This window comes from Zalophus californianus, chromosome 2 (genome assembly GCF_009762305.2).
Source record: "Zalophus californianus isolate mZalCal1 chromosome 2, mZalCal1.pri.v2, whole genome shotgun sequence".
NCBI classification, from domain to species: domain Eukaryota; kingdom Metazoa; phylum Chordata; class Mammalia; order Carnivora; family Otariidae; genus Zalophus; species Zalophus californianus.
In genome coordinates, this window is record NC_045596.1 from 158,427,742 (window position 1) to 158,454,302 (window position 26,561).

Genomic DNA, 26,561 nt, shown 5'->3' on the forward strand with positions numbered 1-26,561 from the left:
GAGGACTGACGTTACATAGAGGGGCCCTCTTGCCCACAGACCTAAAGCAGGAAGACCTACGCAGAGGCCCACAGAGACGTGTGGGGGAGGTGCCAACTGGCCAGACCTCATCGTGTTGTGGGAAATCTGGGCTGCCAGCTATGATAAAGGAAGAACACACCCCACAGCTTTCTTGCCAAAACCATGCAGAACCAAAAAGCAATTTGCAGATCTTTCTAACCATCCTCACTCTCTTTCCTATTTCCGGGAAGTAAAAACCCTGGAGCAAATGCAGAAACTCCAGCAGGACTCTGTACCCACACCTTTCTCAGTGCCCTGACCACAGACTGACGTCTCCCCGATCCCCACAATGGCACCCCCCTGCCAAACTTTCAGTGGGCCACTGTAGGTCCACAGAGCCAAGAGGCACTGATGTGGTGAGTCCCCTGTGTGGAATAACAGAGTTAGAAGGAACCCAACGGGTCATCTGGTCCCAGTTCCCTGGCTCCAGGCAGGTCTGCTTCTGAATCATTCCCTTGTCGTGGCCTTTCTGTTCTCCTAGAGTATACAGTGATGGCAAAGAAAGGTCTGGTCTGCGGTCAGAGCCTCATAGCTGCCCCATCAGGAAGGGTTCTCTTTTCCCAGGAAGCTCTTGCTTATTGGGAACCCCAAGACTACGTGAAGCTGTTCCCACCCACCTCTCTGACTCAGGGCTGATTAAAGCCTGGTGACCTCTGATTCAACCCCCCATGTCTTCACTCACACCCCACGACCACCTCCATCTGTGTGCCGTCTAGTACAGACCAATGGTCGGAGAGGGGAGAGCTAACAGAGGCCAAGGATTTGACCCCAAGCACCTAAAGGTTAGAAACTTTGAATCACAAGCCCTCAGTGCCCTCTCCCCCAAGGCATCCGGTATGAAGTTTCGCTCTGATGCAACTCTCCACCAGGCGGGTTCTGTGACCCAGGATTCCCGAGGCTTAGGTACCTTCTGGAGCAAAAGAGAAGGCATCCGCTTCTCTTTACACTGTGGTCACGTCCCATCACACACTGGCTGGCGGGTTTCTCTCGCCTGCCCTCAAAGGGCTCCTCTCAGTGGTCCCTCTGCCCTCAGCCATAGGCTTGGAGCCTCCGGCACCTCCGACACCCAGGGAGCCTGAGAACAGCCCTGTCTCGAGGGATTCCCAACCCCTTCTCTCTAGATGTGGGGAGATCTGCTACAGCAGAAGCTTGGAGGGAGGGCAAAGCAGCAAAGGGTCATGTACCTTCCTTCCTTCCACACACCTCTCTATGCAGTGTATCCACATGTGTGCGTGCATGTGTGTGTGTGTGTGTGTGTGTGTGTGTGTGTGTGTGTACGAGTGTCCAAGTCCTTCAAGCTGACTAAGAGTCTCAGCATTGCATAAGCCAGGGCCCGGGTCCAGGCGAAGCCCCTCCCGCTCCCTCCACCCAGGCCGGGACAGATACCCCCTCCAATGCCAGGGCCAGCAGCGCTGTGGGCGAGTGTGCTCCCGGCCTGGGGCTCCTGCTCCACAGTGCCTGTGTGCACACACACTCACACATTCCCTGAGAAAGCCCCTGGGGCCTCTGTGGGAAGACTTTCCGGGAGACTTTTATGGCAGGAGAGGAAGTCTGGGGCATCACTGGACCAGCCCGGGCCAGGAGTGGAGTCAGGCTGCAAACTTCCCCTCATTGTGGAGCCTTTAACCCCTTTCCTAGTCCCTGGCCATTCAATCAGGCAGGGTCAGACTGAGAAGCAGGGTCCCCAGGGTCTCACTGCTGCCCCTCACAGCCCGCTCCTCCATGTGTGCACACATGTATGTGTTCGTGTATGCACATATACATAGGTGCACACACGTGCGTGCATGCGCACACGCACACACGCATGAACACACACGCACGCACACCACCTGCCCTGCTGCTCACACTGACTCACCCAGATCAGATGATAGGAGGTTCCTGCCCAAAAGCAGCATGGAACTTAGAGCTGGAAGGGAACCTTGGGGCTTGGACACCTTCCTCAAGAAATTATCCTCATTATTTTACAGAAGAGGCCACTGAGGCTCACAGATCCAGTGCCCATGTTTACCCAACTCCAAGCCCAGTACCCAGGCCTCTTACAGGTCAGGAAACAGCACAGGAGGGAAGCTGCGTCCACACAGAGGCACTTAGGGGATGGGGCAGGGCCAGGGACAAGGGTGGCCAGTGCCCCCAGGACCTCCCGGGAGTCGAGCACTTGGTATCACTTAGAGCTCTGATGTCCAGTTCACTAGCCGCTAGTCACATGTGCTTATTTAAATTAAAATTAATTAAAATTTAATAAAATGTTTAAAAATTCAACTTCTCCACAGCACTGGCTACATTTGAAGTGTTCAGGAGCCACATGTGGCTAGAGCTACTACCCAGGACAGTGCAGATCTAGAACATTTCCCTCACTGCAGCATGGGTTGTAATGGATGGACAGCGCTGATCAGGAGGAGGCAGACTGTGGGACCAGATGGTCTGAAGAAATCTGTTTCCTGGTGGAGGGCTGAGGTCCCCCTGGAAGGAAGGACAGGAGAAGGGAGGGGGGGAGGGGAAGCAGGCAGACCAGAGGGCTCAAGAGAAAGGCTGGGGAGAGGAGAGACAACAGAGGAGGTAGAGGCTGGCATAAGAGAGGAGGGGCCAGAAGGGAAGGGAAATCCTGTGGCTGTCCCTATGGCCGAGGTCTGACCAACTGGCCTAGACCAGGGGGACTGACACACTCCCCCCCCACCCTACTCCCAAAGGGCCAGAGAGCAGAGTCATAGACCCCACAGCCGGGGGCCACAGACATGGCATCTGATAGCTCTCCAGACCTAAAGAGCCCAACCCGTCCCCAAACCAATGAGTCCGTGTGCCCAGGACTCTCTCCGTGCCCCAGGGTGGCTTGTGCACGCCATGCAGGAAACAGCCGGGCTGGCAGAGAGATGCCCCTGCCCCTGGCACTGGGAGGGCCCAGCCCTACAGTTCACCACAGCAAAAATGTCTCTTGGAAAAAAGAAGGAAGAAAGGTGAACCTAGTGAAATAAAAATGCTTCTCCTGCCACAGGCTGAGTGCATTTTTCAAACCAGGAGACAACACCTTCGACCAGGGTTCAATTCCATAGATAATCCGTTTAATTTAAAACTGTCACTTTCTTGAACATTCTTCTAAGCAAACATGTGAGAGACCGTAGTGAGCCAGGCAAAGAGCATCATGTCTGAAATCAGAAACACCTGGGTTTAATTCCCATTCTGCCATCTAATGACCAGGACAAGTGGCTGCCCTCCCCCAGACTCGGTTTCCTGCGCAGCGGGGCCACTGGGATGATCCAGTGCACGGATGGGTGTGGAGCCCATGGGCAAGGCAGGCCCTGGTGTGTCAGTCCCTCCCCTACTGCCCCAGGGACTTACTGGGCATCTTCCCCCACGCCACCAGAGCAGGAGAGGATGTAGAGGACAAGATTCTCTGGCGGAGCTCGTGGCCAGAGGAGAGACAGCAACTGCAGTCCTAGGCTGAGGGAGGGCGCACCACCACAGAGCAGAATACAGCGTGAGCGAGGAAGCCCTGGGGGAAAGGCAGTTGAGGAAGGCTTCACGGAGGAAGAGAAGGGTGAACTGGACTGGAAAGAGAAAGAGAATCCGAGGAGGGCATCGGAGACTGAGAAACCCGTGAGCCACGCTCATAAGGAACCTCAACTCTCCCTGAGGAGAGGCCCCGGCCTCAGATGGGAGAAGCCTCTCGCAGAGCCCAGGCCTTCGCCGAGTCACGCGGCCAGCCCCATCCCTCTGGGCCACGCCCCCTCTCCATGGCACTCAGGGTCCCTAAATCAGGAGGGGGCCAGGGAAAGTGGCCTGTCCCTGTCTCAACAGCTTCCCGCCCACAGCCCCGGGTGTGATTTTGGAGAGATTTGGGGAGATCTAGACTGGTGTTTCAGCCAAATTTAAGCACATCCAGGGTCATCCGAGAAATTCCAGCAAAGGGGAAAGAAATCATCTCTTCTCACAGCCGAGGTCCTTAACACAGCCCCCTTTGTTATGAGATGTAGGCAAAAGAACAGTGGACTATGAGTCAGGAGGCTCAGAGCCTGGGCCAGGACACCTGGACTGCATTCCCAGCTCTGCAGCCGGCTGGGACTCTGACCCCAGGCAAGTCACTTAACCTCTCAAGTCCTTGCGTTCCCCACCTACAAACCGGGGGTCATCATCTCTACCCTTCTGCCTCCTAGTAAAGGCAGACCAGACGGTACCGTGGCACAGAAGTGCCTGAAATGCCTCAAGAGGGGAGAGTGCCTGACACACCGTCCAGGATGTTGGTTATTCCTTTAGCCACCATGACACCACCTCCGAGTGACTCACCTTAGCCGTTGGCTCCCCACTCTCCCAGACCAAGGACTTAGACCTGTGCCTCTGTATGTTCCTTCTCTACCATGGTGCCCCTAGCTGAGAGGGGACCTGGGAGCAGTGCTTTTTCTGCCCTACATCATAAAGGGGCAATTGTCTCCCAGGGAAGGGAATGTGCAAACGGGATACTGGCAAGGGGCACAGGAACCTACATTCTTGGGATCCTCTGCCCTCCACTGACCCCAATTATCTGCAGATGGCCTGGAGGCAGGGCTGAGCCAGCGCCCAGATGGGAACACTGAGGCTGCAGGCTGACTCATCCATGAGTGTCTTGCCCCTGGCAGACCCTGTCATGGTGGCCTGTGCCTTCTTTGCAGGCTCAGAAGACCATGGTGTGAGACAGTCCCATAGCTCCGGGGAAAGCAGATCGGGCTGTCTCCATCCTCACCCATCCCACCTCCCTCCAATGCCACCAATCTCCAGGACCCCCCCTAAACCACTCCCCTGGCAGGGCTTGTCCATGGCAAACGGACTGGATTATTTATTTCCACTTGCACATTTCATCCCAAGCGATGCCATGTTCCCCTGACCAATTTCTACAACCAAATTTGGGAGAGGCAGGGGATTCAGAACAACTTGAGTCTCTCATGGAGCTGATCCTGGGAACACAGGGGCAAGTATCTCTTTAAAAATACTCCCTGCATAGCAGGTCACACTGGCCTACAGCCACAACACCCGGGGCTGTGATCTCACCAAGCTCCAGGAAGCCAAACAGGGTCAGGCTTGGCTAGTCCCTGAGCGGGAGACCTCCCAAGCAAAACACAGGTGTTGCTAGTGATTCAGCAGGCTGAGCCCCTCCCTCCACGAGGCTAGCTCTTCTCAGGTGTTGGATGATTCTGTGAGCTCCCATCAGTACCTGGGCAGAAGGGGGCGTGGTGCAGGCAACGGGTGCTAAATGCTCTTTCTCTGCGCCATGTGTTACAAGTGTCAACACTGTTCTGAAGAATCAGGGCGTACATGCTTCCTCCCTCCCCAACCCCTGCCCACTTCCTAAGGTTGGTCAGCCCTCGACCTAAATTCCTGCAGCTGTTTCAAATAGATAAGGGACCGAAGAGAAGAAGGCAGCCTCCAGGGGGCCTCAGGCTCAGGAACCAACTGGCCCCCACCCCCAAACAGCTAGGGTCTGTGGCTGCCACCAGGCTCTGGGCCTCAGCCCTCCGGATGGTCCCTTCTGGTTTGGGAATGGGTGAGGATGAAAGGGGTCCGTGAAATGAGGGCAGTCATTAGCCTGTTTTATGAGTACACAGATATTCATTACACCCCAACCCCGTCATTAGAGGCCGTGGCAGGAGAGAGCTCAGGGGCCCCTTCTTTATTGCAGTAAAAACTGAGGGGTTTCTCCCCCAAAGGGAGCTCTGCTTCTGCTTCCCAGCAAGGGGTCCTGCCCAGAAGAAGGTCAGTAGCTTCCACTATGCCAGGCCTGACTCACTGCTTCTCCTGCTCCTCCATCCCTCAAGGGAAGGGTCTAGCAACTCAAGGAGGTGACAGGGGCCTGGGGATGAGGAGGCCTAAAAGAGCCCAGGCCTGGAAATCGGGGCCTTTCCATCCCAGTGCAGAGTTCTCCCTCCCCTCCCCCCGTCAAGCACCACTATTGGGTGGAGAATCTATCTGCTTCTTCCAGGAAGCCCTCCCTGCCCTCTGTAAGTCCTCTTCTTAGCATGCATCCCATTTGTAATTACCCGCTTCATTCTGCCAGACTGTAAATCACCCGCACACCTGCACCACACTTGGCACCTAGCAGGGGCTCAGTAAATGTGGGCTGCGTTGACATCAGCCAGGAGCCGGGGCAGGTGACCTGGCAGAGAAAGAGGGATTCTCCGGGGCCCCATCCTTCTCTCCCTCTGCTTTTCCCCACCGTGCGAATGATTTGAGGAACCCGCTGCTTTCTTAAGGCTACAGTCAGTGAGTAACTGAAAAACAAACCATTGTCTAGACAGTGCCCCCACTTACCTCCTAAATGTAACCCCTTTCCACAAATCCCACTGTGCACCTGCTTGCATCTTTCCTTGCCATCCGCCCCCTTCCTATAGGGGAGCACCCAGTGGGAGAGTCCAGCGGGGCCAAGCCCACTCCTGCAGGGCCAGCCCTTCATGCATGACAGGACTGCAGGCTGGGGGCTGGTGCAGGCGAGGGCTGGGGGCTTGCCCTCTTCCCCATTATGGCTGGAAGCGCAGTGGTAATAGGTTGGAGCCCACCCTGCTGGCGCAGGCCGTGGAGGCGGAATGGAGCGTGGCCAGACCCCACAGAGAGGAGGCAGATTAATCAGCTGTCATTTGCGTTCATTAAAGACCCCTTGCTTGTGCTCTGCAGCCTCAGATGCCGGGGCAATTGCCTGCTCACAACAAAAAGTTCTGGGGAGAAGTTTGTCTTGGCTCCCTGTGGCATGGCCTGGGGATTGGCCTGGCAGCCTAGAATCCCAGACTCCTTGGGTGGAAGGCCTCTGAGGTCCAGCCACACGGGTGGGGGATTGGAAGGAGGTACACTGAGCCCCAGATCGGGAAGCTTGGGGAGTCAGCAGCCGTGGAGGCCCCTTGACCCTCTTTGGGACTCTTCCCTGCTGTCACCCGGTCCCCTTTCCTCCCATCTCCTCATGGCCCTGGGCACTGTCACCTGGAACTGCTGGGCCCTCCTCAAAGTTGTGCAAAGACTCATTTCAACATACTTGGAGACTGATGATGATCCCCATGGGGCGGGAAGCCAAGCACTTCATCTGCCCCAAGCCCAGCTCACCGCCTGTCTTCCCACCAGCCTGTGGGGCTCAGCCGAGAGGCCCTCCACACATGAGCACCACTGGAGGGGCGGCATGGGGACCCAGGTGCCTCGGACCCTGCGGGAGAGGGCCGTAGACTCCCTTCCACTCCCCGGGGTTATGTCAGTCCCCACACATTCCAGAGACAGACCAACTGTGAGGTCAGGGTGTTTACTGAGCTCAGTCTCAGTTGTTTTTTCATTATAATTGCCAAGCTCCCCAGATTGGCATTTGCCTGCCGGGCACTGTAAAAGGTGACACAAGAGAATGAGAGCAAGCCCTGGGCCTGGCAGGCCCCCGGTGGGCCACATGCACTGTTCCCTTAGCCCAGACAAACGAGCCTGGCCTGACCCGGGCAGGCAGGGGCGCAGAGGCCCAGCACGGGCCCGGGCATGGCCGAGGAATGAGAGGGCACACTGGCAGCTTGCCAGGGATGACAGCTTTACCTGGGCATCTCTGAGGGGATAAAGCTGAGGAAGACCCTTAGCAGCAGGCCTCCTGCTAGGACCGGGGCCCTAGAGCAGACCCTGACCCACAAACCTGGGCAGCCTCACGCAGCCCCCTCTCTGGTCTACAGGCTACAGGGAAGAGCAAATGCTCTCTGCTTCTTGCTCCCCCGGAGGTCCCTGAACACCTGGGGAATAAACGTTCCTCGAATAGGGTCACGAGTGAGGAGCATGATCAGGGGGAAGGGGGCACCAGTGGACGTGTCAAACCCCGCCCCCCCCCGCATTACCCATCAGACTGTCCCCAGGTGGGGCCACACCAGTCCACCACCAGTGGGAGGGCCTGCCCTGCCCAACGCCAGAAACCCAAAGGCTCCGAACAGCAAGTGACACCGAGAGTCACTGATCTAGGGCTCCTTCTGCAGCTCCAGGCCATGGTACAGGGGAGGAGATGTGCCTGGTGTCTCCCAGTCCCAGTTGAGCCCCTGCCCCTCCAGTCCACCCATCTCCTCTGACCACCCAGGAGCCTGACCAGTCCAAAGAATCTGACTTGAGAGCTGGGGCCACTTCAGGACCAGTCGGTCCTGCCCGGGAAGGGGGATTGCAAGGCCGCCAAAGCCTGAAAGAGACCTGTGAGAGACAAGACCTTGGACAGTCCCCCCCCCACTGCTGCCCCCCACGAGGCTGATGAGGAGTCCCCTGCCCAGTCCAGAGAGCCCAGGGAAAGCGAGCAGGCCGGTGTGAGGGCAGGACTCCGGGGCAGGGCTTCTCGGATGTTCATGTGCCGACAAATCACCTCAGGTTCTTGTTAAAAGGAAGATTCTGATTCGCAGCTCTGGGGTGGAGCCCGAGGTTCTGCATTTCTGACAAGCCCCCCAGGTGATGCTGCTGTTGTTCTGAGTAGCAAGGGGCTAGGGGACCAGGGCCAAGTCCATTGTCAGCTCCTGTGAAAAGAGCGAGATGTGATTTGAATGATGTAACCGTTTCTACCGTCATATTTCCTAAGGAGTACAGGGTCTCACCGAACCGCCCGGTCTCACCAGCATCTTTTCGTTTCTTCTTTCCTCAAAACCCTGATCCCCAAGCTTTCTTCCAGGAAGTCCATCTGTCTGTCCCTCCCTTCCTTCCTACCTTCCTTCCTTCCTTCCCTCCTTTCTTCTTCCTCACAAGGTGGCCCCAGGCCTGGGCCCTCTGGTAAGGAAGGAGAGAGGAGGCCCAAAATACAGATTATGCTCCATCTTCCCACTAGAGCTGAGCATGGAAGCCTAAAGTAGGGCAGAGGGGGAAGAGAAAGCGGAGAACAGAGCCCGGGAGCCTGACTCCCACCACTGCTACCTACCTTTTCCCAGGAGGCCAGAGGGCTCACGATTGCTGGGCAAGCCCCCCACCGACTCCATGCTCCCCGGCCACCCGCCTTGTGGCCTGCTTCTCTAGAACTACCAGCATGTCTCAGGGGGCACATGGAGAGCGCAGCGAGGCCCAGAGGCGGCTGGCTGGTTCCTGGTTGACAGTTGAGAACAGGACAGGACAGGGTCAGGGGTGGTGAGAAACCTCTTGGCAGACAGAGAGGAGATGGAGGGACTGGTAGAGCCAGGCATCCTGAGCAGCCTCCCAGCCGTTGGTGAGGTGGTCCCCACTCCACAGAACCTGGGGGACGGGGGGGCCATGAAGCTCTCACAGCCACCCTGGAGGGGTCCAGACACCAGTGCCGCCAATCTTCCATGAGCCCTGGGGTACCCTCCCCAGGCCAGGTGGGTGCTAGGGGGCTGCTGGGCCCCCTCGGTCCACTGGAGCTGGGAAGCAAAGGTCTGGCCCGCTCCCCCCGCCAGGTTTTTGGCCCTCCCCAGTGCCTCTTGTCCCCCTCCGGGGGTTGCAGCCACCCAGCCAGAAAGACTGGATGCTGGAGATGAAAGATGGGAGCCATAGATAAGCCCAGGCCTGAGGAGGTAGCCCTGCAGCTCCCTCCCTCTGGAGGCTGCAGTTTCCCAAGCCCTGTTTATTTTGGGGGATTAACTACAGCCCTTTCCCAATTGTTCTGCCTCCGTGCTGGAGAGGGGAGCAGGCCAACCCCAGCTCCACACTCCAGCAGGGGGAGGGGCAGGGCCAGTGCCCCCACCCCAGTGCCCACCTCTCCCCTTCCCTCCCCCATCCGCACCCCATGGGCTCTCACAGGGGAGCAGAACAGCTCCGTTCTTACTCACAAACAACAGTCCTAATCAGTCATCTCTGTGTCCTGGGCTCCTGCCAGGGGCCTGGAGCTTCCCACACCCCCTGGTCCTAATCCCGTACTCCAAGCTTTAGGCTCACCACCGGCTCCTTCCAAATGCCCCATCACCCCGGTCTTCCTGTCGTACTCAGCCCCTGACGTGCCCACCAGTGCAAGGCGGCCTGGGAGAGGGAGTGTGTGTGAGCACGTGTGTGTGAGTGTGTGTGAGTATGTATGTGTGACTGTGTACAACTATGTATAATGTGAGTACATGTATGTGTGCATGCGTGTGCATCTGTCTGAATCTGAGTGTGCATTTGTGAGTGGATCGTGTGTGAGCATGTATATGTGACTACATACTGTGTGAGCATACTGTGTCTGTGTATGAGCGTGCGTATGTGAGAGGCCTGTGTGCGTATAAGCACGGTGTATATGTGTATGAGTGTGAACATATACATATGTGAGTGTGTGAGACTGTGAGCTTAAGTGTGCAAGTGCGGAGAGCCGTGTATCCGCATGCACGCGTGAGTGTGTGTGAGTGTGCGAGCACGTGTGAGTGTGCGGGTACATATGCATGAGTAAGCGTGACAACCATGTGTGTGTGAATGCATGTTTGCACGTAAGCATGTTGCGTGTATCTGTGAGTGTGTGTGTGGCTGTGAACGTGTATATATGTGAGTGTGAGGGTATTGTGGGCACGTGTGCCTAAGTATGTGAGTGTGGGGGTTGTGTGTGAACATGTTGAGTATGCATGTGAGTGATGTGTGTGCACAAATGGGGGGCCATGAGTGTGTGAACATGGGTGAGTGTGTGTGAGTGAGTGGGACTCACTGTTCTCCCCTTCTCTAACTCTCACCCTGCCACCCCCGGACACCCCCAGACCCAGCCTGTGAATGACCTGCAGACTTCTCTTCTTCCCTTCCTGCTCCCATGAAGGAACCCAGCCCCTCCCCAGCTGGGGAGGCTCCCGGGCCCCTGTCTCACCCCCTGCCACTCCCCTTCCTCTCCCCCAGTTTTGGAAAAGTCTCGCCACTGTTTTGTCTCTCTTGCTGCCATCGCCAAGCAGTTTCTGGCCCAGTTTCCACCTGACAGCAGAGCCCCGGCATCCTCCTGCCTCCCTCACCCAGGATGCCCCGTCTGCCCCTGTGGCTGGACCCCCATCGGAGCCCCTCGTCCCCGACAGCTCTCTCTTCTGTCCTTCACTTCCTCTGTCTGTGCATGTGTGTGTCGCTGTGGGTAGGGGAAGAGACAGGAGTGAGGAGTGAGAGAAAGAAGGAGGCCGGGCTCAGATGGTGTCATTAAGAGATATTAATGCCCCTCATCAAGGCATATTAATAAACATTATGTGCCATGCGCTCGGCGCACCCTGGGTGAGTGCAGACGCAGCAGGACGGGCCCACGTTCACAGCCGAGTAACCTCCAAGCCCACGGCACCGCCATTAGCCTCATGAGGTTGACCCTGAGGAGACTTGTCGGCACTGCCAAGACAAAAGGGAGCTGGCAGGATGGGTTCCCCGTCTCCTCCCCACCCCACCGCCACCCCACCCTTCCCCCCAGTGGGCAGCCCGGGGAGGGGGGACCACGATGACCCTTGCTTGCACTGGGACACCACTGGGGGATTTGAGAATCTTCCTCTTCCTAATTTCATCTTTACAACAACCCCGGGAAACCAGGACCCACATCATCATCATCAGTGCCCCTTCATGGGTATGGAAGCAGAGACACCGAGAACATAAGTGTCTTGCTCACAGTCCTGTAGCTGATTGGTAATGACCTTGGACTGAAGCCCAGTTTGACCTTTTGGACGGCCGTGTGAACAGCTCAGTCACTAATGCAGTGGGGTTGCTTTGAACTGGATGGCACCACTTCCCCAGTTCCCACAGCTGCCAAAAATCAGACTGCGAAGCACAACTCCTTCAGCAGGGCAGGCGGCCTCTGTCCTCCAAGGTTGAGGGGGGGGGGGTCTCCTGAGGGTCACCGCTCCTTAGCAGGAAATGTCTGTGAAGGCGGGGACCAGAGGGAGCGAACTTGTATAAAGATGCTGGCAGAATGCCTATGCATTGTAGGCACCAGCAAGAGGTGTTTCCCTTTCTTTATGTGGTGACCACGACCACATAAATATTAAATTATTGGCTCCTGAGGAGGTTGAGCAGGCAGAAGGCCAAATGGCCCGTTCGTTTTATTTGTTTTTCAGCATTACAGTCTGGTGCTGTAGCAGGGTGCAAAATTGGTTATTCACTGGGTCAACCGCAGTGGTGTTTAAAATTACATAAGGTAGTCTCCGTGTGTGTGTTTAAGAAGATAAGAACTAGTCTCTAATAAGATCACTAGCCAGAATAGTTAAGATGAAAGGAGTTGGGGAACTAAAAGTATAAGATTAAAGATATCAGGGAAGTGTGCTTACGAAGAATAGCCAATTCTCCACATGATTCCAGATTATTGAGGCGTTCCAGAGACCTGTTGTTGAGGCTGAAAGCCTCGGATTTTGTTCCATGTATCTAGAAATGGCAGTGTCTCATCTCAACTCACATCGATGCATAATAACTGTATTTAGCTACCAACTCATGATACTTGCTCTCAAACTATCTTAATATATTCTTGTCTATTTCTAAGTTCAACAGGTTCGAGAAGACCATACGTTGTGTTCTTTATTCCCTTTTCCTTCCCACTCCCACTCTCTAACCCTGCCCTGGAGCTGCATCCAGAGAAAGTGTGGCCTGTGACAGGCAAGGGTCAAGGAGCAGTGGCTCCGCCTTCTCCTGAGGTCCAAACCAGTCTGTGAACTTCAGAGACTGAAAGCAGCTCAGGCGAGTTCCCCCGAGCAGGAGGTCCGAGGGGAGTCCAGCTAATGCAGGCACCAGAGGGGACCAGAGGCCCAGAGCTGGCATCTGTGTGACAAGAAGCTTTGGGACCCAGATGCAAGGAAGGGAACCGTGGTGTTCTCAGAGCAGTTGTCACTACACAGAATGATCCAGGGGATTTTTTTCTTTCTGGTTCGTTGTTGTTTTGTTTTGTTTTGTTTTTCCTGTTTTCAAACTTTTCTATAATGAGCATATAGTACTTTAATGACCTGAAACCAAGTTATTATTTGTACAAGGAGGTATTTGGGTCTGGGGGCCCCCAGACTCACCTGCTCTGAATGAGGCCCTGGTGGTGGAATCCAGCTCCACACAGCTCTGACCTGCTGCGTGGGCAGTGCTCCAAGACCTGGCCCTATCCAGATACTTTCTTGACCAGAGACAGCTCCACTGGCCCCCTCTGATGACTCCCCTGGGTATACGGCTGCTGAGCATATGGAAGAAGTCTTGCCTAGGATCTGTGGACTCAAAGTTTAGGTTGCTGGTGGCTTTGATTCTCAGAAGCATTGTCTGCCATTCAAACCTAACCCTAGCTTACATTTCCAGCCTTATCTTGAGCTCTCTTCAGACCCACCTGCCTCTTTTCACATCTTGTCTGCATATTATACATTGTTAATGCAGTTCCCTCAAATTACGCTAAAAAACTCCTACACATCCTTCAAAGCCCAGATAGAGTATAGCCTCCTCTCAGTAGCTTTTCCTGATCACTGCCTCCAAGCAGGTACAACTTCTGTTCTCTGTGTTCCTCCAGCACTTCCTGTACTTCAATTATTTAGGCCTATAATAGAGTTATTTCTTTGTCAATTGGTCTACCACACTGGACCATGAGCTCCTCAACACCAGGAAGTGTGCCTCGTTCATATTTTTGTCTCCAACCCAGGGCTTCTCATTCATTGACTCATGTATCTCCCCATCTGCCCAGCCATCATTCCTCAGGGCCAGCTCTATGCTAGATATTATCACATACAGACAGGTGCAAGACAGCGTGACTTATTTGGAAACCACAAGCACTTCCACACGGCCTGGAACAAAGGGCCTGGACAGCCTGTACTTTTTAAGCTGCAGGCAGTCTTGACCTTGGCCTTGGGAAATCTTGCCTCTTAACCCAGTGTCATGAAGAATGGTGAAACCTTGGGTGAAGCTCCTCTCGCTCATCCAGGTAACTACTTAGTTACAAGAAGCAGATAATTGCCCCTTGCGCTACACCCCACCCCTCCCCATTTTTGGCATCTGGAGACCCAGGGAGGTAACTGACTCCAGATCTGAAGCCAAACTAGAAGTCAAAACCCAGGGGTCTGTTGCCAGTCAGTGCCAACACACCAAATCTTTAGGCTACCCACTGGCACTTTCTAAAGACTATTTGCCACCCAGCCCCACTGCCCATGAAGGGGCCAGGAAGAGGCCTATCGGGTCTTTGATGTTAACCCTTCACGAGGGAAGCTGGTGCACAAGATAATTGGCCGTCCTACACCCTGGAGTCTAGAAGCACTCAGCTCCCAGGAGGGCTCAGGTGCGTGACTCCTTCTCACCACTTCCCACGAACTCCAGTTCAGCTACCTGAGTGGCCGGCCCTCCTTTCCCTGGCCTCGGGGCAAAAAAAGCAGGCCAGAGGATTAATTGATCACAACCTCTCCCTTGAAGCAGGCACCGGTCTCCAGGGCTGGGTCCTCTCCAAGCTGGTGCTCAGTGGATTGGCAGCCACGGCCCCTGGAGACCTCAGAGCCTGGGAGCTGTCGGTGCGTTCCACTTACTTACCCCTTCTTAATTGCAGAATATACAGATTACTGGAGAGCGCTTTGCAATCTTGTGCCTTTTCCTGGATCCTTTGCCACTTGGCAGCTTGCAGGCAGCTGTGCAAAACAGCAAGGAGCTTTCTCATTTGGTGCCAGTGTCAGAGAGCCTGGAACTCTGTTTCTGTTTTCCCTATTTTTCCCTTCCCCGCTCCCCCCACCAAGTGCTGTTTCGTTCCTGTCTCCCTTCACTCTCCGCTATCCCCACAGCATCTTCCTGTACCTCACCTTTCAAGTTCAGGACTCCTCTGACAGCCCTCCCCATCCCCGCCCCCCAGAGATCAAAAAGTGAAACTTCCCACTCGGACTGAGGTTTGCACCCAGGCAGGAGACATGATTGAATCCTCCTGTCTAGATGGGAAGAAGTGGGTGAAGAGATTAAGTCATCTCCCGCAGACTCTGGGAAATGTGCTGCTGACCCCTCTACTCCAGGGGTCAGTGAGCCCGAGTACCTGGGGCCTTCACAAACGCCCAGGTGGGCGGACAGTTGCCTGTCGGTAATTGAAGGGGAATGAGGAAACCGGGCTGACCTCCCTGCTGGGCCCAGCCCTGAGCCAGGCCCTTCCCCCACCCACCAGACCTCACAACCGGAATCTGGCCACCATGTCTCAAGAAGGCTTGACCTAGGCTTCTCCAGGCTGGGGAAGGGGTGCCGCTGGACCCTCGATTCTCAGGAAAGGTAGCTCTCTGGCTGTCCCCATGGACAAGAAACAAAGGATAGAGGTGTCTTTCATCTAATTGTTCGTCTGTGTGTGGTACTCCAAAGGCTTAATGTATCAGAGACCTCTGGGACCCGGTCTGCGAGGGCAGAAGGATCCAGGTCCAGACCATAGGAGTGCGGTCCCATCAGAAGAGACTGGGACAGAGAATCAGGAGGAGAGGCTTCTAGTCTTGGCATAGAGGCCAGCTACCTATGACACCTTAGACAAAGGCTTCATTCATCTCTCCACTCCTTCCCCAGATGTCTGTTGGACCCTTACTGTTTTAGCTTGGGTTGCCCCAAACAGAGCCCGAGACAAGGAGTCTCGTGCAAGTAGCGAATTTTCAAAAGGACGTGAGGAAGCACCAGTAAGAAGGGACCGGGTGAGACAGGAAAAAGGAAGGCACTCAGTCGAGGCTCGTGAGAAAACAAGTTCCACTGTGGATGCCTGGAGCCAGTATGAAATAGGCTGCTTCATCATTCCGCTCCCCTGCCCGGCCCCCAAGAGGTGAGGAGCTGGAGTATTTATGCACCATTTCCCATCAGCCATTGGTTAGGACCTGTTGCCAGAGGATGTTAACACCCCAGCATGTCTGCCTTATTGTGCAGGTGGGGACGCAGGCTCTGGAGGCCAGAGGGGGCCCTGGGACCAGGAGAAGCAGATTGGGAGGAATGCTGGAGAGCACCAAGGTGGCAAGGGCCAGGGAGTGAGCCAGGGCACTGACAATGTCCACTGCTCTAGGCAGAGCATCTTAAGGGCTAACAAAGAGGGGTAGGATGCTGTCCCTGCCCTTGAGAGGCTAAAGTTTCTCTGGGGTTCCTTCCAGTGAATCGAGAGACCGAGCTCTGCCCTTCCCACGCAAGGACTGCTATGAGATGGATGCATCCATTAGAGCCGTGGAGAAGAAACACTGAAAGCTCATTGCGAATGTCAGATAACAGTAGGGGGAGCAGACCCCTGCTTCCAGCACTGTGCTCTCTACTTGACCAGAGACCAGTTGATCAGAACAAGTCTGGTAGGACAGTCTGTATCTACCCTGTGCCAAGACTGGGGTCGCCATGACTCTTGGTTGAGAGTCCTCTTAAGCATTTCACATGCCAGGTCCAAACTAACTTGATAGAGAAGCTGTGAGTTCTGAGGTCGGGGAGAGCTGGAAAGGAAATCTCACGTCTATAAACCCCAAAATTCCTCCAAAGTGTCCACAGAGTCAAGCTTCTTCTCTGCAACTAGAATAATGTGGGCCTCTTCCTATGCCAGACAGTTGCGTGCATCTCCTACACACACACACACACACACACACACACACACACACACACACACACACACACACGGATGCACATATGCATGCACACACACACACACACTGGGGACCAACTTCTAAAAAAAAGAAGAGACTATTCTTTTTTTTTTTTTTTAAGAAGAGACAATTCCTACTGAGCAATCTCCCCCCACCCCCTTCCCCTTGACAGAGGATGCTGATAAGGAAAAGAGTTGCCTCCCCAAGGTCATCTAGTCTCTGACACTTAGAAGGGCCCTGGACATCCTCCCAAGCACACTGCCCTAACACCTTGGGTGTTCCTGTCCTGATATCCTGAAAAAGCCACCCTGGGCTTTTCAGTGTTCTTGAGGATCAGAAACCCGACAGTTTCTACACTGTTTGTAATTTCTATAATTATTTCCTTTTTTTAACCTTAGCATTTAGACAAGCTCCTTTTGAAAATGTCAATCTGTCTTAGCTATAGTAAGGGAAAGGAGGTTTTGTCTGGGCTGGGCCCATCTTAAAAAGGAGCAGTATACCTGGGGGAGGGGGGAAGTCCAGGGAGGAGGGCTCCAGGTGAGGAAGCCAAGGTGTGGGGGAGCTCTCAGCTGCCCCTTCCCTGCTGCACGCCCTCTTTGCAAAACTCTTGTCTGCTCAGACTTGACAGGTGTGGGGTCTGTCCCTCAAATGCTGGATCCATTGCCCACCCTCAGGGCCCTTTCCTCAGTCCTATCTTCCTAGGAAGTGCTCAGAATCAGAGATTCCCCCACCCTACCCCACCAGAAATGTTCCAGAATCTCATCCATCCCCAGAGATTTCCAGCTTCCTAAGGTCATCTCAGGCTAAATGAGGTACTCCGATCCATGAAGACACTTCAGGAGAGTTCATGATTTCTTATGGGGGTGGGGGGCCGGGGGTGGGGAACCAGGTAACCATTTCCACTGTGGCCCCAGGCCTCCAGGTAATATCTGTGTATTGTAATAACAGTCTTCCTAAAGCCATGCTGCCTGAAGGAGTGATGGGATTGCCGTGAAGTTGTAGAAAAAGCATAGGATGGCCCTATGGGTCAAAAGACAGGAGATCTTGAGCTAGTGGGTCTCTAAGGTCAAAGGGTCTAAGGCTCCTTCCTCCTGGAATGTTCTGGGATTCTCCCACTACTACTCTGTGGCTCCGGACAAGCAGTTTGAGCCCGTTGGAGAGTCACCGTTTTCACCCTTTGAGTCTGGTTTCCTAAGACCCCTATCACATATTGTTCATATGGTAGAAATTTTAGCACACCACCGCCCCCCAGGACAGACCAATGAGGGAAGGTTTATGGCCAAAGGAAGTCTAGCCAATTCTCAACCTAGCTTGAATAAATCCCAGCCACACTGACCACAGGCTCTGCGGGGGAGGCCCTTCTACAGCCTGGTCCTTCCTTAGAGCCTTCCTTCTCTGTTCATCCTTCCAAGGAACAGCACCTGTCCGCGACAAGCTCCAGAGAGACCCTAGGAACTCTAAAGCCATCCCTGCTCTCTGCTCCCGGCTCCCCCAGCAACCGCCTCAGCTGAGCTCAAGAGCCGCTCCTCCAGGGAAGGCAGGCAGGAAGGGCCGCTGGCTTTACTCAGTGAACCCACGGGTGTGCGTATGTGTTTGCCAAGCTGGCCCCAGTTGATGAGAAAAGACTCCCCGGAGTGAAAGGGAGGGGAAGGAGAGCCTTTCCACCCTGATCAAGGCTACAGATCAGACTTTCCACCCTGTGCTGCACAAACTCCCTGACCTTATGGGCGCCAGCAACCACCCCCCAACCCCAGGCCTCCCTGCACTCACTCAGAAGAGAGAGGCCTGTTTATCACTCTGGGTGGGACCCAAGCCTGTGGGGAATTGAAAAGAAACAGCCCGCTTAGGTTGCTATTGTTTTGTTTAAACAAACCGCTGGCTGGGCTGACTCGGAGAGGAGTGAGGGGGAGGCTGGGAGCGCACAGCAGGCTGGGCTGGGCCGCCCTGGGCTTAGCCCCCGTCTCTAATCTAATCGTGCTAGAGCCGCCAGAGAGCCAGACAGCTATTTCGGGAGAGTGGCTGCTAGGGCTTGGGCCCTCACATCGTCTTCTGAGAGAGATGGCTATCAAGGAGAGGAGCCTCTGTTCCCCAACCCCTTTCCCCTGCCCTGGTGCCCCCTGGCTTCTCAGCCGCTGGCCACAGCTGGGCCCCATGTCAGCCCTGGGTAAGACAGAGCCTGACACTGGGGGAGTGGGGGCCCGTGCTGAAAGCGGGCTAAAGCAGAGCTGCCACGAGCCCTGCTGTCCCAGGGACTGAATCCGAAGGCTGCCGGATGCTTCTGAGCAGACAAGACTGCATGAGGGGGGCTGGAAGGGTGCCAGAGGACAGCGATCTCATCTGCTCGGGCTGAGGACAACCAAGTGGGAAGGGGGCCCAAGGTGGAGGGGCCCCTTCTGCAGTCTCCCCTCCCCTTCTCCCAACCAGAGGTAACCTAGACAGACAGGGACGAGCCTGGGGAAAGGGGATGGTCTAGCCAAGGAGGCCCAAAGTAAGAACAGTTGGTAGACAAGCTACAGCCCAAAAGGGAAGAGATGGGGGGGGGGGCTTCAAGAAGAGGGGGGTGGGGCTTGAATTTTGTAGAAGGTAAACCGCACTAGGAGTTGGGTCACCCAGCTGACCCTGAGAGTCTCTGCAGAGAAATGAGAAGAAATCGCGTGGTTCCCCCTCCCAAAGCCTCCTCCTGAGCGCCTCTGCCAGGGGAAGGAGAAGAGGCTGTACCGGGAGGGCTTGGTAGAAAGGTGGCCGGGGCACAGTTAGGTGTTGGCAGAACCCATGAAGAGCCATGCTAATCACCATCATTAAGGCCATAAAACCCCACACCTAGGGGCCCCCGAGCTGTGGCACGGACCCAGGAGCCCGGCTCCAGTCCCTTTCATCTGAGCATCTCCCAGTCCTGCACAAACAATAATTAGCACCCACCCCCGGGATCACCTCATTATCCCACAGACGCGGAGTAGAGGAGAGAAGGGAGGGGAAGGAAGAAGAGGGAAACTGAGGCCAAACAATCTGCCCAGAGGTTGTGGGCTGACTCCATTCAAGGCTGGGGAGAAAAGCTGCCTCAGAATCAGCGGTCCAGCCCCCTCCTGCCCTCCCTGCCCTTCTGGTTACTCAGGCAGCCATTGGCCTAATGTTCTGAAGGCCCCAAAGAGAGCCCGAGAGGATGGGTTGGCTTAGCAAAGCTGTGAGGATTGTCAGCCCCTGCCTTAGATCTGACCAGACCCCACAGGCAGAGACTTGTGTCCCGTGCCCGGTCTAAGGGTGCAGATGATGGAGCGGAGTCGCCTTTCCAGAAATGTCCCCTCACTCTCTCCGGTAGTCTGGGGGGCGTCCATCTCTCACCCCCAGGCTACCGTCAGCAATGCCTGTGTCTGTCCTCCCCCTGGACCCCCTAAGGCACCATTCAAAACCCCAGAGCCCATTCTGGCCGCCTGTCCCAGGAGCAGACATACCCATTCCTACTCTTCTTACTCCCTCAGGGAGAAAGAAGTCAGCAAAACCCACTTGGGCTGAAGTGTGGTGGTGTGGCCTTCTGCCGCCCCAGGAGGAACCCACACCTGTGCCTGTCTCTCATTGCAGGGCGCTGATATAAAGAAAGGGAAGGTCCAGGGCCAGGAGTTGTCACGTGAGTACGACCCTCCCACACCCCTCGCCCCAGCCAGGGCAACGACATGACCACAAGAACCGTAACAATGCAACTTAACGTTGAGACTTAGTGGTGTGAAAGTGCCCACTGACTCAGGAGTTTACTCTTCCTCGACAATTGAATCATCACAAGGGCCTTTTGGAGGCCGCTGCTGCCAATATCTCCATTTGAAAGAGAATGAAAGCCAGGTGTGACCCACGTGTCCCTCAGCTCCTGAGGAGTAAGGGGTGGGGCCAGCATTAAATGCAGGGGTCTGCTCTCCTGGAGGGACTGGCGCAGTCATTCCCTTCCCTCGGCCTGCCTCCGCGTGTTTCCCTGCACCCGGTGCCACGATGTGCTTGCATGGGTCCCTTTTCTCTGATGCCCTCCCCTTCCCACCCCTTTCACCCCGAGCTCCACTCCGCGCCCCCTACTCAGACTCCCCCAGCAAGGGCATGCTCTCCACCCAACTTGAAGGGAATGCCTAGGTGCGGACCTGGCCTCCGAAGAGGGCTGAGCAAAAAGACAAATGAGCCTCATAGTTCCATGACGCAACATGGGGTCAGACATCAGATAGGCCTGGATTCAAATCCCAGCTTCACCACTTCCTGTCAGCCTGACTTCACCTCTCAGAGCCTCACTTCGTCATCCAGAAAATGGGGATAATACTCATCTGACCAGGTTGTGGTGAGGATTAAGGAGATGTCACAAGGGAAAGCACACAGCCAGGGCCTGGCACCAAGAAGTGGCGCCACATGTGTGTATCCCTTCCCTTCCCCCTCGCGACCCCTCATCTCTACTTTCGGAGGGGGGATTCTTCAGGAAAGCCCTATAGAGAGGGGTCAGGTCTCCATCTCCCCCGAGGATAACTTTCCAGCTGCATAGAACCAGTGAGCTCCAACTGCAACCTTCTGCAGACACAATCACAGACACCAGCTCTTTGGCGGTGTGCAACGTGCCCCCCTCAAGTGTACTTGGCAGCCCACGCACCCACCGGCCTTGCCAAAAGCTGACCCGGCCACCTCTGCCCTCCATACGCCATGCACGTGAAGACACACTCCAGCACCCACCTATGCTCAGAAGTCTTCCTCAGTGTTGGCAGTGTTTGTGAAAAAAACAATGACTTACCCACATTTGCACATACACTGACAGAGCCCCTGCAAAACAACCTCAGCGAACATGCACACCAGCTCTTCCGACACCTGCACCTGCACCAGTGTGGACCCCAAGTCATACAAACTCACGTGGCTCCTGACACACCCTGTGCGGTGCTCACCCTGAACGCACGCGTGTGTGCACACATGCACACACACACACACACACACACACACACGGATATCAGATCTGCAATCAAAAAGTCAGGGAGAGATGAATAGTCAGGAATTCCCCTGGCTGTGAGCATGCTGGAAGCCCCAGTGGCCGGAAGTACACATGAGGAACACTTCCAACAGCTCCAAATAGCGGGTGGCTCTTGTCTAATGACCAGGAGAGGGAGGGGGCTGTAAAGTACCAACACTCCCTCCCACCAGCATCTTCACTGCAAACACTCCATCCCCACCCACCCCCAGGAAAATTCCTGGCTCTTTAGAAGGTGGGGGAGAGGAGGAGAGCGATGGGGAGGGGGCAGAGGCACAGAGTTTGGAAGGCGGCCCAACTGGAACCAACCGCAAAAGTCTGGCCCACAAAACCCCTGCATAGACTTGGGGAAAGAATGAGAGATGCCCCCCCCTCCCGCCCCGAGCTCCCTCCTGCCCCAGAAAAAGATCTGCCTCCTGCACCGAGGGCAAAAGGGAGGGAGATGGGCCTTCTCCTCCGGAAGAGCCTGAGTGGGCTCCCAGTGCCCGGAGCACCCAGATCCTACACTTCCATGATCAAACCTTTGAACCGGGTCCCACCCACCCCCATAACCACTTCCAGATCCTCCGGATCCAGCCAAGAAATTGGCTTCTTTGGGAATTGAGTTCATAAGGAAATGCTGAAAAAATAAATAAAAATCCACTGGCAAACGCTCTCAGAGAGGAAGATGAGTTTCTCTTCAGGCAGGAAATCCATCAGGATAGACTAAAGCAGCAAAGGGATAACACCAGTACCTGCTGGCCAAGAGAGGCCTGGGGAGTCCCACCAGCACCCACGACCCTCCAGCATCCCACACCCCCTCCTCCCCGCACTGCCCAAGCTAAGGTGTTTCCTAAAGGCAGCTGCCAGAAGCTGAGATCCTGCCAAAGATAAATCCTAATGGTTTGCGATGGGCAAGCCCCCAGCTGGGACCCCGGGATGGGGGGGGGTGCGGACCATGAATGGCACAAAGAATTCTCTTTTCCTCTGGCCCAGGGCAGCCAGGAAGTTGTGGGTACTATGGGTTGGGGGCCCACACTCTCTGTCCCTCTTCTGTCCCCAGCCTACCAGCCTCCGTCCCCACCAGTAAAAAGTGGCTTTCACCGCTACCAGTTCTTCGTCTATCTTCAGGAAAAACAGAACATCTCTCTCCATTCCAAAGAAAACAAAACTCGAGGTAAGGCCTTCCCATCTGCCAAAGCCAGTGTGAATTCTGGGGCGGAAGTGGATGCTTGTGCATTCATGGCCAGGTTGGGACCTTGACCCCTACCCGTGAGCCTTGGAGGCCAGTCAGAAGGTGGCCTTTCTTGGCAGTAGACTGGAATGAGGTGTCCTAAGGGAGATGTTGGCATCAGATGTGGTCTCCTCCCGAGAAATAAGTCCCACAGACCAAGATGGTGGCTCTCACTGGGTGGGTGGGTCTGTGAGGCCGGGTCCCAAAGGGAGTAACTGGAGCCAGGGAGAGAAGCGTTTCCCCAACTCAGCTTCGAATGGCATGTGCAGACAGCTACCCCACAGCACTCCTGCAGGTAATTGTACCCTATAATTGAGTCCGATCTGGGCAAGAGGGCCCTGGAATGCCACCCTGCCAGTCTGTCTTCATTGGTTGTTAATTGCTCTGTCTGCCCTGTTCTACCTCAGTGGTGGGGCAAAAACTTCCCCCGCCATGCCCCTTCCACGAGCTTCTCTGAGCAGCCCTTCTGGCACCCTGGAGAGGATCCACTCCCTGTAGCTTGCTAATGGCTACCTGATGGTGGCCTTGGTCCCGCTCCCACCAGACTGTGGAGCGGGAAGACCCGTGGACATCTGGCCACTGCAAGGCCTCAGGCGACTCACCTTCTCCTATGTGAGCCATGGCCCCCTCTCTGAGCCTTGGCTTTCTCTCCAGAAAAATGGGAAATAAAGTAACCCCTGTGTACTCTAGCATCTCCCCCATCTGGGGCAAGGGAAGATAATGTGGAACACACGGATGCCATCTTGAGAGTGCGGACGGCACATCCCCGGGGCTGGCAGGAGGCTGAGTGGGTGGGTAGGTGTCATCAGCCGTTTGCTCTCACCCAGTGACCCTGACCAACTTCCACCCACTGGGAAGCCAGAGAAGGTATTGTTACAAGCCTGTTGCCTGAGGCCCCAGAGGAGAGGAACACCGCAGAGCCCAGAAAAGCACTGGCTGAGCAAAGGAGGCCTTCAGGTGTGCCGAGCAGGAGCCACCAATGGCAGAAGGCTCTGGGCTGCCCTGCAAGCGGAGTTGGTGCAACCTTTCCACTGGTGAACCCTCCCCAGGTGCCGTCAGCACCTTGCCAATCTGTACATCTGTTTAAACCGCTTTCCCAAAGACACACTTTCCCAAATCTGGATACAAGGAGAGAAGGCAGAGAAACATGTATCTTGCCCAAGCCAAGATGAATTTCTCCAGTTCCCTGGCTCCCTCTCACCTCAGACATCATGAGCCCCCTTCTACCAGTCCAGGCACTGCGCTTTCTGGGGGCTGGGGACTAGTGCCTCAGCCCACCACCTTCCCCCCACAAAGTAAGGCAGCGCCTCGGAGTCCCCTGTTAGTCCCATAGTCACAGAGCCCACACCCTGGGCAGGGAGGGGGGCAGGGATCATGTTCAGACTGTCCCCTGCAAGAGCCTCCCGCAGGATCAAGTGCCTTCTGAGGGGCAGGGTGGCCAGGAAAGGAGAGAGCAGTAGGTGAAGTCCGGAGGAGCATGAAAGGGGCGAAGGAAGAAGGGAGGTGCATGCGGCAGAGATACTTGCCCCTGCCTTGGCTGCAGTCCTCGTGTTTGATCCTAGCCTGCCCTCCAGAAAACACAGCGGCTTGTGTGCCCCACCAGTGACGATGGCAGCAGGCGCGGAGGCTCCAAACCCATCCAGCCTGACAGCAATTGTCAGTCGCTTTGAATCTCTGCCCAAGCCAGCTTGTTGTGCATCCCCCCAAAAGACACACACACACACACACACACACACACACACACACACACACCTCTCATCCACGTGAAAACTTAGGAACAGGACTTGCATCTGGGCAGAGCCCCTGGACTTCCGTGCCATTTTGCTCGCTGCCAGAAATGGAGGTGGGAAAATGATCTTCCCAGATGAGCTCTCCAGCCAGGCCAGGGGGCTGGTCCCACCATATGACACCTTCTGGTGCCTGGCACTCCTAGCTAGGGACTTAGGAGAGGACCCGACCCCACAGCACAGGGAATGTTTCCTGCCCTCAGGGGGCTTACAGTCTACTTTGAAAACACTTAAATAACAATGCGAAGCAGCTTATAATTAAGCACTTAATTGTGTGTTTCTGGCTGTAAGGACAACTGGAGATCAAGTGGATTTAGGGATTGTGTGTATGGTTCCTAGGATTTCTTTCCCTCCAAGAAGACACACCTTCTTTAGCCAGGAAGATTGCAAAGGTATTTTACTGCAGGGTGAGGATATCTGTATTTCCAGTCTCCAGCTAGTGATTTGATGTTTGGACAAATCAGCTACCCTCTCTGAGCCTTGGTTTCCCCATCTAGAAAATGCGGGTTTGGATCTAGATGATCTACAAGTCTGTATGGCCCTGAGGCTACGTGGAAGAGGTGTGGCCTGGGCTGGACCTGGGAGAAGGGGGACATTTGAATCCTTGAGTGAAAGAGAGAGGAAGCTCTGGGCTGGAGAAACCACAGACGCCAAGATTATTTTTTTAAAAATGAGAAGGAGCACCCCTTGTGAGGAGCGGTGAGGGCATGAAAGGAGAAAGGGGGAATGTCGCAGAAGGCTCGTGAAAGCCCAGCAGAGGCACAACCTTGGCGGGCGCCATGAAGCACCGTTAGATGCTGCCCATGGGAGAGGCAACACACAGAAGCCACTCTTTAGAGATGACTCAGCTGGCACGGTGGGCAGGACTGGGAGGAGTAAGAACCCAGGGGCTGCCCTAGGGGTAGAGACGTGTGCCTGGGGGGCGGGGCGGGGGGGGGCGGCAATGGCAAAATCAGGAGCTGCCCTTGCGCATTGTCAGAGCTCCTGGCGCTCTCTGAAGCACCTGCACCGTGCGTGGGGACCCATGGAGCCCCCAGCTGCCCAGCCCTCGGGCGGCCGGGACCTGGAGCCGAGGAACACAGGCCCGAGGGCTTACTTTGGTCTAGTTTTCGTTCCATGGGAAGGTATCCTTGGAGAGGCAGGGGAGTCCTAGAGTATGCATGGTACAACCAGTCCCTTGTGTTTCCTGGATGCGCAGGCAGGAACAGATTCCAGAGACTGGAGGGGAAAGTCACTGTCAAGAGCCAGGTAGAGAGGCAGCCATGAAGGATAGCTGACTTGAGCCGTTCCTATTGGGTCCTTCCTTCCCTAGGACTTAGGTGTGAATGACAGTTTAGGATGAGAAGCAAGTGTGACATTATTCTAGTTGAACTTGCAAGACCGTGGGGGCTAGGGAACACTTCTCAGTGTGGGGGGCTGAAACCCTCTCCAGATGGGAGATCTTGATATATCCATTGTGCAACCTTGGACCAGCCACCTCACATCTCTGGGCCTCAATTTCTACATCATCAAGATGACAGGTTGGACTAGTTGGTCTACCACGGAATGACCCTTTACAGATTTGCTCCCAGCTTACAGAGTTGCCCCCACCTCCGAGTTTTGTGAGACGAGTGCAGGGAGCAAGTGATCAGACTTGACTAGCCCAGCCAACTCCACACGCCTTTGCGGGGGAGGCCTTCCATTAGATACCAGTCTGCCAGGACCACAGCGAGGGCCCTAGAAGGGGATTTGGAGCCACCTTGCTTCTAGTTGATGAAATCTGCTTTCCCCACTCCTCCCGCCTTTACACAGCTCCTTCCTCTCCCTGCCATTTTCCCCACTTGCTGGGCATGATTCACACATGCCCTCTGCATTCGTTGGGGTGATGCCGAGTGTGTGTGAGGCAGGGTTCTAGGTGCTGCGGGCACAGAAGTGAGCCACGTGGACCCGGTCCCTGCTCCCATGGATGGATGCTGTCACCCAGTGTAGCTCTGTGGATCATGGGAGCTCACAGAGCGAGTGGAGGGAGATACTCAAATAGCTCAAGCATGACCACATCCCAAACAGGGAACAACAGTGAAGCTGAAAGAGCCCGAACTGGTGCCCTCTGACCAGGGCTGGCCCAGTTTCACTGACATTTGTCCCAAAGGCCACACCTCACCTTCCCAAATGTG

The 26,561-nt window shown here is 55.3% G+C and overlaps 1 protein-coding gene across 3 annotated transcripts in view; it reads left to right on the top strand.

Moving 5' to 3' along the window:
• PEBP4 (phosphatidylethanolamine binding protein 4) overlaps positions 1 to 26,561 on the top strand; it is a 248,125-nt gene that overhangs the window by 214,385 nt on the left and 7,179 nt on the right. For all 3 annotated transcript variants that reach the window (XM_027598917.2, XM_027598918.1, XM_027598916.2), the window contains 2 exons: positions 20,007 to 20,052; positions 22,451 to 22,564. In XM_027598917.2, the coding sequence (XP_027454718.1) occupies positions 20,007 to 20,052; positions 22,451 to 22,564 (160 nt within the window). The remainder of the gene's footprint in view (positions 1 to 20,006; positions 20,053 to 22,450; positions 22,565 to 26,561) is intronic.